The sequence below is a fragment of the Dromiciops gliroides genome, chromosome 1, assembly GCF_019393635.1.
Source record: "Dromiciops gliroides isolate mDroGli1 chromosome 1, mDroGli1.pri, whole genome shotgun sequence".
NCBI lineage: Eukaryota > Metazoa > Chordata > Mammalia > Microbiotheria > Microbiotheriidae > Dromiciops > Dromiciops gliroides.
In genome coordinates, this window is record NC_057861.1 from 2,946,662 (window position 1) to 2,959,717 (window position 13,056).

The 13,056-nt window shown below is 57.1% G+C and overlaps 1 protein-coding gene across 2 annotated transcripts in view; it reads left to right on the top strand.

Moving 5' to 3' along the window:
• The first annotated feature begins 247 nt into the window (after positions 1 to 247).
• Positions 248 to 13,056, top strand: part of AIFM3 (apoptosis inducing factor mitochondria associated 3) — a 46,010-nt gene continuing 33,201 nt past the window's right edge. For both annotated transcript variants that reach the window (XM_043968308.1, XM_043968317.1), the window contains exons 1-2: positions 248 to 401; positions 9,052 to 9,244. In XM_043968308.1, the coding sequence (XP_043824243.1) occupies positions 9,214 to 9,244 (31 nt within the window). In that variant the 5' untranslated portion in view covers positions 248 to 401; positions 9,052 to 9,213. The remainder of the gene's footprint in view (positions 402 to 9,051; positions 9,245 to 13,056) is intronic.

Consider the following 13,056-nt stretch of genomic DNA (forward strand, 5'->3'; position numbering starts at 1 on the left):
CATTTGGCATCATCTCATCCAACCTCCTCAGTTTCCAGAGGAGGAAACTGAGGGAGGGGTGCGGTGTGAGTCACGGGGTGGCGGGGGAGGTCCGATGCGCCTTGGGGAGCCCTGCCCGGCCCAGGAGAGCAGCGATCTGTCCATCAGTCCGTCCCCCCCTCTCCGAGGTGCCGCAGCGCCCGCCCCGCCCTCCTCCGGTCCTCCTCCGGTCCTCCCCCGGCACCTCCTCTTTCCCCCTCCCCTCCCCTCCCCCTCCCTTCTCTTCACCCCGCTGCTGCCTGGCAGGAGGGAGCCGAGCCAGCCCAGGGAGGAGGCAGCGCAGCGCAGCCGAGCGGAGCCCGGAGGGCAGCCCAGCTCTGCCAGGCTCGGCCGGGCCCAGCCCCGGGGCACCCTCCCCTCTGGTGAGCCCCGGGGCCCCTTCCCCAGCACTCTCTCCCGGGCTAGGAGTGGGGCGTGCGGGGCACTCGGGGCCAGGTCGGGGAGGAGGCGGGGGAGGGGTGTGCAGGGATGCTCGGGGTCAGGGAGGGATGCAGTGATGCAAGGAAGGGGAAAGGGGGTTCGGGAGCCCCAGGACACAGGCTCGAGGCTAGGTGGTAGAAGAGTGCCCGGCTATGCGGAGGGGGCCCCCGCTGATCTGAAGGGGGGCTCTGTCACGAGAGGGACGGAGTGCACTCTGCTTGCAAGGGGGTGCCCACTTGGCTAGGGACTCAGTCCCGGGGACTTCCCGGGGGGGGGGGTCAGCTCTGGGGAAGGGTTCCTCTGATGGAGGGAAGGAGGGTCGCCGCTGAGTGAGGCTCGGCTGGGAGCTAGCTGGGGGTGGTTCTCTCTGAGGGAGGGGCTCCGCGTCGGGGGAGGGCGGGGGGGGGGCAGTTCTCTCCAAGAAGGGGGCTCTGCGGGGAGGGGGGGAGCATTGTTGTAAGAGGAATTTGTTTTGGAGCCCAGGGGGACTCTCCTGAGGAGAGAGTTGTCTTGGGAACCGGGGAGCTAGCCAGTGTGGGGGGGGCAGTTGGTGAGGGACCTCAGTCTTGGACCCAGGCCAGGACCAGGGAACAGTCTTGTGGAAGTCGGAGCTTGTGCTTTGGGATCTGCTGAGGGAAGAAGGGAGGATGGGGCAGAGCAAAGAAAGTCTGAAGCCAACCGGGGGAGGCTTAACTAGAAGCCGCAGACCCTCCTTCTCGCCTCTCCACCCTCCCCACCACGCTGCAGGAGCTGGGAGTTAGGGCACATGAGTTCTAATCCTGCAGGCGCTGCTTTTGAGTCAGCCTTTGGGCAAGACCCTTCTTCTCTCGGTACCTCAGTTTCTCTTTCTGTAAAATGAGGGGTTACACTACATGGTCTCCATCCTGGCACTTAGGTTTCCTGACTTCTTTTGGAAGTTTATATTGAAATAACCTAGGTGAGAGGCACTGGGGGTGCTAGAGGTGTGGAAAGTCGAGTCCCCAAGCATTTATTCTGCACCTGCTGTCTTCTAGTCCCCAAGCATTTATTCAGCACCTCTGTCTCCTAGTCCCTAAGCATTTATTCAGCACCTCTGTCTCCTAGTCCCCAAGCATTTATTCAGCACCTGCTGTCTGCTAGTCACTGTGCTGAGCTGGTTATCCTAAGAAAGTTAAAAGACTATGTAATGGGGAGACTGTGCAAACAGCCTTGTACAGACAAGATATGGAGCAAACAAATGGGAGATAATTAACAGAGGGAAGGCACAAGAAAGAAGGGGGTGGGGAAAGGCTTCCAGGAAAAGGGGGATATCGTGTGGGACCTGAAGGAAGCACGATGAGGTGGGGGAGCCTTCCAGGCACAGGGCTGGGGTGGGAGGAAGAAAGGAAGACTCTGGGACGGAATAGCCTGTGATGACACTGACTTCAGAGACTGGGTGATTGGGGACTGGTTTGGAGAGGAAGGGTGACAGGGTCAGTCTTGGACATGAGACTTTGATTGCCTTGGGGCATCAAAGGTGGAGGGTCCCTCGGGCATGTGGAGATGGGGGAGGGCAGCCCTGAGGAGTCTCTCCCTGAAGGAGGAGAGGAAGAGGTAGGAGGCAGGAGGCCCATAATGCCAAGCAGCACAGGGGCAGAGAAGAGGAGAGCCTTGGCTCTGGGGCCCGGGAGGTCACCAAGCATTGAGTTGTCCATTGACACCATCCCTACCCTCCGGGGGAACACTTCCATTAGAGGGCTGAGAAGGAAGGCTGGGGACTTCCAAGAATCCAATCCAACATTGACAAGAGCACTTGCCGAGCTCCAGCAGAGTCCAAATCTCAGTTTCCTGCTCTTTAAATGGGTTGTTGTAAGGCTCAAAGAAGACAAAACACTTGGTAAACCCTGAGTCACTATGGAAATGTTGGCTGTTGTCACCGCCATCCTTATCATTAGCTTGTCCTTGTTCTGGTCTTTGTCAGTGGGGCTCAAACGAGTTCCTGCCCCCTCTTAGAATCTTCCAGTCTGTGTTCTCCGGAATTCAAATCAATGTTCACTTGAGATAAAATTTGTGGATAAAAGAACTGCTTTGGGGAGTTGAATGCAACTATTAGGATGCAAGTGTGCCCTCAGTATGGTCCCCTCCATGAGCAGCTTGGAGCAGAGGGATGTGAGCAGGGAGGGCAGCACGAGATCTACATCTCAGAGCGCCAGAGAGTGCCTAGAGCCCTGGGAAATGGAGTGCAGGGGCCCAGGGTGGCCTGGAGACAGTGGGAAAGCCAGGAGCCAGCCAGCTAGCAAGGAGCTGGCTGAGCAATAACAGGGAGGGAGAAACACAGCAGAGAAAGGAAGCCTGCCAGTGGTTTCCCCTGCCCCCAATACACAGCCCCTGCTCACGTTGCTTTACCTGCATTTTGTTAGGATGGGCCTCAGCTTCCTCCTCTGTAAAATGAGGGGGTTGGGCTAGATGGGCCTGAGGTCCCCTCTGTAACCCCCTCAGGCTATGGACTTTAAATTTGTTGTTGTTGTTGTTGAGGCAATTGGGGTTAAGTGACCTGCCCAGGGTCACACAGCTAGTAAGTGTTAAGTGTCTGAGGCCGGATTTGAACTCAGGTCCTCCTGAATCCACGGCCAGTGCTTTATCCACTGCGCTTCCTAGCTGCCCCCATTCAACCCTTTGGGGCTGATGTGACCATGGGCAAATTATTTAACTTTTTTGAGCCTCAGTTTCCCTTTTTGTAATAGGAGTGCTTCTTGTCCTTGCTCTCCCATAAATCCTAGAAGATCTGCCCAAGTGGCTTGTTCTAGGTCTTTTCCCCAGATAATGGGGTTCAGTAGCTATTTAAACAGCAGAAGTTGTGACCTTTCATAAGAGTCAGAGCTGGAAAGGGACTGTCTAGTCCAATTCCCTTATTTTACAGAAGAGGGAACTGAGGCGCAGAGAGCCTAAGAGACTCTCCTCAATTGGATTTGAACTCGAGTCCTCTGACTCAAGATTCCAGATCCTTTCCACCATCCCACTCTCATGTGTAAAGGAACAAGGTAAGCCGCTATGCTTACCTCTGTGAGCTTCAGTTTTCCTATCTGTAAAATGGAAATAATGATTTCAAAACTACCACTTCCCAGGCTTGTAGAAAGGAGAGCCCTTCCTGAAGTCTTTTTTTTGAAATGTGGTCACAGTCGGATGGAATCCATAAGGCCCTGAAGCTCAGTGGGAGGCACCGAGGGCTGGGCTTTGGAAACTTGGCTTGTCTGGGCTCTTCCACTCCTCATCAGTGGGATGTGGGGAAAACCCGCTTCTGCCCCCGTGAGTCTGTTTCTTCATTGGGAGACAGGGGAGTGTGCGGAGCCCCGAATTGGGAGGTAGGAGACCTGGGTTCTAGCCTTAGTGCTGAGGCTTCCTACCTGGGGGATCTTCAGCAAGTAAGGTCTCACTGGGACTCAGTTTCTTCAACTGTAAAATGGAAAGGTGTTCCGGGTATTTTCTCAGGCCCCTCCCACCTCTGACTTGCATGATTTTGCTAAGAATAAACTCGTTTTCTTCTGCCTCTTGGCCCTGGGCTCCCCCCACCCCCACCCCCAGGGCCTGGCAGGGTAGGTGGGGTTGAGGTGTGCCCTGGCCTGTGTTGGGGGAGCCCGGGTGATGACCCTCGGCTGGCTGGGGGGGGGCCCCACCAGGACGAGCAGGCAGGCACGGCTGCTGGGAAATGCCGTCATCCTGATTGGGTCTCCCTCGCCCACCCCGTGAGAACACAGGCAGAGCAGCCAAGTCCGCGTCTATGCAGTGGACAGAATGGGTTGTGCTCGGGTTGTCACGGACAGCTGGGACAGCAGCTGGGGGGAGGAGCCACAGGTGACTCGTGCTGGATCCCGGAGGGCTCCGGGACAGCCAGGGCCCCTGAGGAGCAGCCTGGGGACCCTACAGGCAGGCCAGCGGGCTGGGCAGGGCCCAGTACAGGAGGGCCCGGCGGCTGCGGGTGGGAAGCGCGGTCTTCCTCCCCTTTTGGAGAATGAGAGCGTTAGACCAAGGGCCTGATCTGGAGGCTTCCTAACAGCCCTGAACCCTGGGCTAAGCCCTGGAATCCCGTAGGAGCCACCTGACCCAGGCTGTATGGAGCTGGGGGCAAAGGTTACCTTGGTTTGCTTCCCTCTCCCAGCCCGCAGCCCCAGGTGCCACTCCAGACACCTAGCCCCGCCCCCCCTGAGGTCCTGAGATCCTCCTCCCCTACCTAGCCCCCACCCCCGACACTGAGGTCTTGACCCTCCCTGCCCAGCCCCCCTCCCCCAGAGGCCGGAGCACCAGGGCTCCTGCTCCAGCCCCACTGAGGCCAGTCATGAGAAAGGGGATTAGAGTCTCCCTTAGCCCCGGCTGCTCCCCAACCCCCAGCTGGACTGAGCTAGGCCAGAGGTAGGGGAGGGCTTTCTAGCTGGGAGCATTTCAAAGCCCTGGGATGCCTGGCCTAAGCTTAGCTGGCCAAGCAGTTTGGGTGGGCTCAGATTTGGAATGGCTCAGGTGTGGCCGGCCGGGCCCATAGATAGGGGAGTGACCTCTGTGGCCTTGCAAGGTCCCTCCAGCCTCGGGAATCCCTCCTGAGGCCTGGTGGCCCCAAAGCGTGGCCCCCTGGCTTCCTGCCTTCCAGCTGCTGACCTCCACCACTTTGCAGAGAATCCTGCTGTTCCCCTGCTCCCTCCACCCAAAGGTGAGGGCTGCCTGACCTGCCCCCCCTCAGGACACAGAGCCCATTGGTCTCTCGCAGACACAGCAGCTCCTCTTCGGTCCTATGCTCAGGAGGCAGCATTGTCTGGGGGTCCTGGGTTTGAATTCCCCACCCCCTTAGACTCCATTCTGAGGAAGTGTGTCACAGTGGTGAGAGCACTGGACTTGGCACGGGAGGCCTCGATTCATCTTCTGACCAATTCTACCTGTGTGAACTTGATTCCTTCACACCCTTCAACCTCAGTTTCCTCCTCTGTAAAATGGGTAGGATAACCCTCCTCTTGGGCTTTTTGAGGTTTAGGGGAGGAATGGATGGAAAACACTGCAAACCTCACCGCTCTTCCCCAAATGCTGGAATATTGTTATGTCTAAGAACAGCCTGTGATGGACCCTGGGGCGAAAGGGCTTGTATAGGAGGCCTTTCTCATAGCCCTGCTTGACCACTTCCAGGGATGGGGAACTCACTACCTCTCAAAGAGCCCATTCCATTTGTGAGCAGCCGGTGATTGATTACCAAGGTCTTCCTTCCCCTTTTGCTCCTGGTTCTCACCTCTGGGGCCAAGCTGGCCAAGGCTTATCCCTCTTCAGATGCCTGTACACACCCTCCTGCCCCCCAGGCCCCCATCCTCTCCTTCTCTGGGCCCCCGGTTCCTTCAGCTTCTTCCTGCTCCCTCTTTTAGAAATGCGTGTTGGGGGGGGGCAGCTAGGTGGCACAGTGGATAGAGCACCGGCCCTGGAGTCAGGAGCACCTGAGTTCAAATCCTGCCTCAGATGTTTGACATTTACTAGCTGTGTGACCCTGGGCAAGTCACTTAACCCCAATTGCCTCACTAAAAAAAAAAAAAAAGAAATGCGTGTTTCCCCCAGTGGTAGCAAAGAGGCCAGAACCCCAGGGGAGTCTGACCAGGCCAGAGGCTACTGGGGCCGCACCTCCCTCCCTCCCTTCTTCCTTTTCTTCCTCCCTGCTGACCTCCCTTTCCCTCTCCTTCCTTCCCTCCCTCTCTCCCTTCCTCTTTCACTCCCTTCCTTTCTTCCTTCTCTCCTCCCCTCCCTCCCTCCTCCCCTCCCTCCCTCTGGCCCTCTCCTCTGAAGTTGCCTAAGGTGGCCCCAGCTCTTTCTGCCTAGCTGACCTTATCTAGCCCTTGTCTCTGTTGGCCTCGGTGGCCCATGAGGCCTGGATGCTGCCACCTCCCTCCCCAGGTTGCTCTCACTCTTATCTCCTTTCCCCTCCTCTGGGGGCTTTCTACCCATCTCCAGGAAAGCTCCTGCTGGGCCTTTGGAACCACCCAGAATTGGAGGGGGGTCTCTTGGCAGCACCTGAGTCAGTCCAGCCATTGGTAGGATGGGCGCTGGGTACAAGGACCCCCCCAGAGGAAAGGGGCCTGGAAAGACCCTCAGAGATCATGGGGCCCAAGAGAAGAGGTCAGGGGGCCCGAGGGTAGCAAAGATGGAGCGGCTGGACTTGGGGTCTGTCAGACCTGTGTGACCTAAGCCTCAGTTTCCCACTCTGTAAAATGAGGTTACACTCACAGGCCTCTACGGACCCTGCAGGCCCTAAATCTGTGGCCATTCGGGGGTTCCAAGCCAGCCTCTGGGCTCCCAAGGTCTAGTCCTTTCCTGAACCCGATGAGCACCCCAGCTGCAGAATTTGAGTGCTGGACAAGGGCACAGAGACATTCAGTCCAGCCTGTTTCCTCCCCAGAGGAAGCAGCTCACCCATCAAGTGGTCCTCCAGCCTCCACCTGCAGGTCTCCCAAGAGAGGCAGCCCCCCCACCTTGGGAGAGACAGCGAACGAGCTCAGGGTCATACCTCTCATCGGTATTTTTTGCTTCTAATAGACAACACATCCCTGGGCCTGCTGGTTATCCCCTGAATGAAAAATGAAAAATTCAATCTACGAGTGTCCTCCCCAAGTCTGGAATGCGCTGCTCCTCACCTTCATCTACTGAGGTCCCACAGCTCAGGGGCTGCCCACCAGGCAGCCTTTCCGCATCCTTCCCTCTTGGGGTCACTTTGAGTGAATTTTGCATTTCTTTCTATAGACCCCTCACTTTAAGTTCCTCCTGTGTGCCCAGGGCTAAGGGCTAGAGCCAGAACCAGGCCTGCCCTCAGGGAGCTGATTATAGGAGTGCTGAGGATACCCTGCTTAGTGCTTAGCGCACAGTAGGTGCTTAGTGGCTGAGGGCTTGCTGCCGAGTTGACAGAAAAGGTGAGGCTCACTGGGGGCTGCCCAGTCCAGCTCCATGCCACCTTCATCAGACACCCCGCCACAGTGATGTGACAGGGTGCTGACACCAGGGGGGTAAAGCTTTGTGTACCCCAATGTGTCCTCTCCTCGCTGGGCCCTGGGCTGCCACCACCAGGGTCCTGTTGTGGTCCTCCCAGAACTTTGCCTTTGGCATTGCAGCACCCCTCCTGGAACTTAGGATGCTAACAGCCGTCCGTGCCAGGTGGCGACCTAGACCCCTATACGGGTCACCCCCATATAAGAACAGATAGTGGTGGTGATGACAACAGAGTGCTCTATGGCTTGCAAATTGCTTTATCTCATTTCTATGCTCACAACCCTGAGAGGTAGATAGTCTTATCATCCCCATTTCACAGGGGAGGAAACTGAGGCAACCAGAGATGAAGTGACTTACCTAGGGTCACACGCCCAGGAAGTAAGCGAATCAGAATTTGAACTTGGATCTTCCTGACCCCAGGTCCAGCACCCTCTTCACTCACTGAACTACCAGGCTGTGCCTTGGTAGACTGTCTCTTGTGCCAACTCCCCTCCGCCCCGCACTAGAATTCTTGGTTATGGCCCCTGCCTGTTGCATCAGCAGAAGGGAGAAGCCCCAGGACAGGCCTCTGGGGACAGGGTCAGAAGGCAGGACCCAAGTGGGGGAGCTTGGAGGTTGGGCTGGATCTTTGTCAGTCTCACTTCCCCCCTGCTCCTCTGTCTATACCCACCGACACCCCCATGTAAGTGCCCTGTCAGGGGGCAGGCTTTGGGGTTTCTGTGGCTCCTCAGAGTCCCAGGGCTTAAGAAATGCGCCTTTGGGGGGCAGCTATGTGGTACAGTGGATAAAGCACTGGCCTTGGATTCAGGAGGACCTGAGTTCAAATCCAGCCTCAGACACTAGACACTTACTAGCTGTGTGACCCTGGGCAAGGCACTTAACCCTCACTGGCCTGCCAAAAAAAAAAAGACAAAAAGAAATGTGCTTCTGGGAGCCCCTGCTTGGTAGCAGGAGTGACCGGAGCTTTGTCCAGGAGGAAGACTGAATGGGCAATCTTGAGGAGGATGGAGCACATCAGGGAAACTGAGGCTTGAGATCACTGAGTCAGCTGGGCTAGAGGTCAGCCTCATGGCTTTGGAGTCAAGATGAACTGGAGAGAGATTGGCAGGGATGGAACCCTCGGGACTTGGGCCTGGCCTGGAGGTGGGGGAGGGAGGAAAAGGAGGACACTCGAAGGTGAGCTCAGGGTCCCTAGGCCTTTAGAGCCCAGTGACCTTTGCTTCTGGAACATGGGGCTCCTCTGGGACAACTCCACTGGACAGCTGAGAAGGTGAAGCCCATGAGAGGTGCTGACAAAATGCTGATTGGCTGACTGGCTCTTAGAACAGGGGATGTCAGGGCTGGGAGGGGCCTGAGAACAGGGAACAGAGAACATCAGGGCTGGAAAATAACTGAGGATGGAGGGCCTCTCTTAGGTGTGTGCCCATGTTCTTATCCTCAGTCTCCCCATCTATAAGATTCTGGGTGCTGGGCACGTGAGTGGCTGCTCAGATGCCCTTCCCCCCAGCAGTAACTGCTGTAGAGATGCGGGTTTGGTATCGTTTCTGGTCCTCTTCTCTATGGGGTAGCTGGGGACAGGCTGGCATTGGGGAGGAGGCTAAAGTCCTAACTGGCATCTTGCACTCCCTTCAGGTTGGCAGGCAACGGAGCCCCTTCGTGGCAGCAATGACGGAGCCACCTCGGGGGGCTGTGCAGGATGCGCCGGGTCCCTGATGAAGGGCCCGGCCGCCTCTGGACGCCCCCACCATGGCCTAGCCTCCAGCCCGGTGTCCTTCGCTCACCAGCTCCAGCGCCATGGGAGGCTGCTTCTCCAAACCCAAGCCAGGTGCCGGCTCCCCCTCCCCGCCCCCACCCCTGCGGCTCGTCCTGGAAACGGCAGCTCAAACTAGGTCAGGCCTGTGGTGATCTCCGCGGGGAGACAGTTCCAGGAATGTTAATACGGGGCCGCCCGGGCTGAGGCCGGAGACCTCGCAGAGCTGCCCGGGCTCACATGCCAACAGCCGCTGTGCTGAATGGGGCAGGGGCCCAGGGAACAATCTGTGCTGAGCTGGGGGGGAGGGGTTAAGGGCACTGGGGGATGTTGTCCTCCTTAGAGAAGTGCCCTCCTCCAGAAAGCCTTCTGACATCATGGGGAAGAAGTATTCCTGCCCCCACTTTACAGATGGGGGGAACTGAGGCTCAGGGCTTGTGGCGGGTCACACAGCCAGCAGGCAGCAGAGCCCAGAGGCAACTCCACCACCTGTGCCTCCCCTAGCCTGGGCTCTCGCTGCTTCTGAGAAGAGAGGTCTGGGTGACATCAGTGGGAACCCAGGGACAACAGCTGCCCACCAGGGGGAAGGGGGACCTGCCTCACCTGTCCCTGCAGGTTGGGAAGCCACTGGGCCACTTGGCACAGCAGAGAGAACGAGGACTCTGGGTTCAGAGCTTGGGGGGCAGGAATGGGGGGATCTCACGGGTAGAGCTCGGCTCAATTCATCCAGGTTAGGGAGACAGATCGGCTGAGGTAAGGGGCCCCCAAAACAGCCCTTCAGACAGCGACCTGCAGAGGGTCTCTGAGGGAACAAGACTGGCCATACAGCCAAGGAGCCACCAGAGTTTGGGGGAAATGGTCAAGGCTGTGGGTGGGAGTATGTCCTGGAGGGTTAAGATGAAAGGACATTGGAGCTGGGAGGGGCCTTAGAACAGGGGATGGCAGGGCTGGGAGGGGCCTTAGAACAGGGGATGGCAGAGCTGGGAGGGACCTTAGAACAGGGGATGGCAAGGCTGTTTAGGCTGAAAGGGGCTTTCAACCTTCTCTCATCCCACTCTACCATTCTTCATAACTCAGGAGATGGGTCCCCTTTTCTTGCTCTCCTGTTTTGGGTCTGCTGGGGACTTTACCTCAGGCCTTTCCCCTCCACAGTGGCTGGAGGTCATCCCTATGGGCCCTTTCCCAAGTCCGAGCTCACAGTCCAGGCTTGGTCTTAACTCAGTCTCCCAAGAGCCCCGGGGAGGCAGGGCCTAGAGGCTCCATTACAACCCCATTTTAATGATGCTCAGAGAGCCCCCCCCCCCCATGGAGTCCACAGGAAGGTCTCTCCTGACCCTGGGTCTCCAGGGTGCCATGGCGGCTTCCTCTTCCTGCTCCTGAATCTTGGTGCTGAGTTCAAGGGAGGCAGAGAATCAGCAGTGAGGAAGGCAGGAGCCCGTCCTCTTCTCTGGTCAGAGCATGTTTATAAAGGACGCTGATGGGCTGGAGTGAGGGACCCGATGGGGAAGGAGCAGCTGGTGGTTGGGTCTGTCAGGCTGACTGTCTTCTGGTATCTGTTTCGTGGGGAAGGGACTGACCTTGTTCTGTGTGGGCCTCCAGGGCAGAACAAGCTGGAAACTGCAAAGAGGGACATGAAGGTTTGAAAGCCAGAAAACTTCCTAACATTAGAACTGTCCAAAAGTAGACTAGACAGTGTTGCAAGGTAGTGAGTTCCCTGTCACTGGAGGTGTTCAAGTAGAGACTGAATAACTGCTGGTCAGAGGCTCTAGAGAAGCAATTCATGTAGCACCTTTGGGGCTGGTTGGGGTACCCCAGAGGGTCTGTTCTAGCTCTGCCATTAGGAGATTCTGTGGGGGCCTGTGAGAGAACATCCTGATAGCCCCAAACCGTGGCTGTTGGCCCTTTTGCCCAGAGCCAGAGCCAAGGGGCAGAGAGATGGATCAGATTCTGAAGGGAAGACTCCACTGGGGAGTCGGGGCCATGCCCCCAGAGGCCCCCCTAAAGGCCCTGCTTTTCTGATGCAGGGAGGGAGGCTTCCCCTGCTCGTGCCCAGGCTTTAGCTCTGGGGGTCCTGCTGCCGCCTGTGGCCCCCAGGGCTGGGCCTAGGCCCAGAAGCGGCTGGCTTGGCAGTATCTGGGTTGGGCTGCTACAGGCAGGCCCGGTGGGTAAGCTGGGCCCTCTGGGCTCCTCCCAGGCGTGGTGTCTCCTTACGTGATGGCTATCAACAGATATTTTTACAAGGGACCTCCTGCCTCCCCTGAGAAGAGCTTGGGCAGAGGCGGGGAGGTGGGAGGGGAGGAGCTGAGGAGGTAGCTGCTGCTTGCCTGGGGATGGGGAAGGAGGCCGGAATCCCTGGGTCCTGGGGACTTAACTAGCTGTTGTCCTTGGGCAAGTCATTTCCCCCTGTAATCTGGGTACCGGGGCTCATGGGCCCTCCAGTCCCCCTCCCCCCTGCATTGCTAGTGGGAAAATGTTCATATGCTTCCAGGCATCCTTGTAGGTGCCTCATTGACTAAAGAGGATACCAAAGTCCTGGGGCAGCTAGGTGGAGCTGTGGTGGATAGAACATCTGGCCTGGAGATAGGAGGACCTGAATTCAAATTCAGCCTCAGACACTTACTAACTGTGCGACCTGGGGCAAGTCGCTTGACCCTGTTTACCTCAGTTTCCTCATCTGTCAAATGAGCTGGAGAAGGAAATGGCCCAACCACTCCAGTATCTCCGCCAAGAAAACCCCACGTGGGGTCATGGAGAGTTGGCCATGACTGAAAATTGAACAACGACGACATACTGAAGTTCAGAGTGGGTGACTTTCCCAAGGTCACGTTGCAGCCTAGCTAGTTGACCCTGGTCTCTCCCAACTCTAAGTTTGAGGCTCACTTAACTACACTGGATTGTGTTGACCTGAATGGCCTTGGGAGCCAGGGGATCTACTGCCCATGGCCCCTGAAGCCCCAGATCGCTCCAGGTGGGTGGGTGGGTGGGCACAGAGCAGAAGAGGAGGCCACGGCCCTGCCTGGCTTCAGAGAAAGGCCGGTCAGTGGCACCTGCGCACCCTTCGTCCCTTATTGCTCTGGGGCACAGCGATGATTCTGTCTGTCGTCCAGTAGCCCTCAGTGTCCCCACATGTAAAGTGAGTAGATTGGCCTGAATGACATCTGAAGGGCATTCCAGCTCGCTCTAAGGATCGATCAGCTCTCAAGCATTTATGGATTACCTGATGTATACCAGGTGTTTTGCTTGATGCTGGCAATGTGCAGACTGTGGAATGCTTCCTGTCCTCCTTTTAAAGGGCCCCAGGGAAGTCAGAGTCCTTCCACACACCCCAGACCTCTTCCTTTCTGGAGTTCTCAGCGGAATCCCCCTCCGGTGGGTGACTCCTAGGCATGCAGGAGCCCAGGATTACACATAGTGCCCTTTAAGGCTTGCAGAATCCCTGCGTCTCTCAGCACCTCCCTGCATGCTACAAAAGAGATTGGCACTCTGGGTAGTACTCTTATTTTCTAGATGGGGAAACTGAGGCTGGGAGATGAGCAATACTTGTCCAGGATCACACAGCTGGGAACTATCTGGGGCAGGATTTGAACTCAGGAATTCCTGACTCCAAGCCCAATACTCTATCATGCCTCCAACAACACATTCCTCATTATGTCTCTCCTCTCTTCTCCCTCTCCCTCCCCCTCTCCCTCTTCCTCCCCCTCTCCCGCTCCCTCTCCCTCTCCTCTTCTCACATTTGGAGTTAAGTTACTTGCCCAGGCCTAGGGTTACACAGTTAGTAGGTGTCAGAGGCCGGATTGGAACTCAGGTCCTCCCAACTCCAGGCCCGGTGCTCTATCTGCTGCGCTGCCTATCTGCCCCATTATGTCTTTCCCAGGAAAACTGGGAGT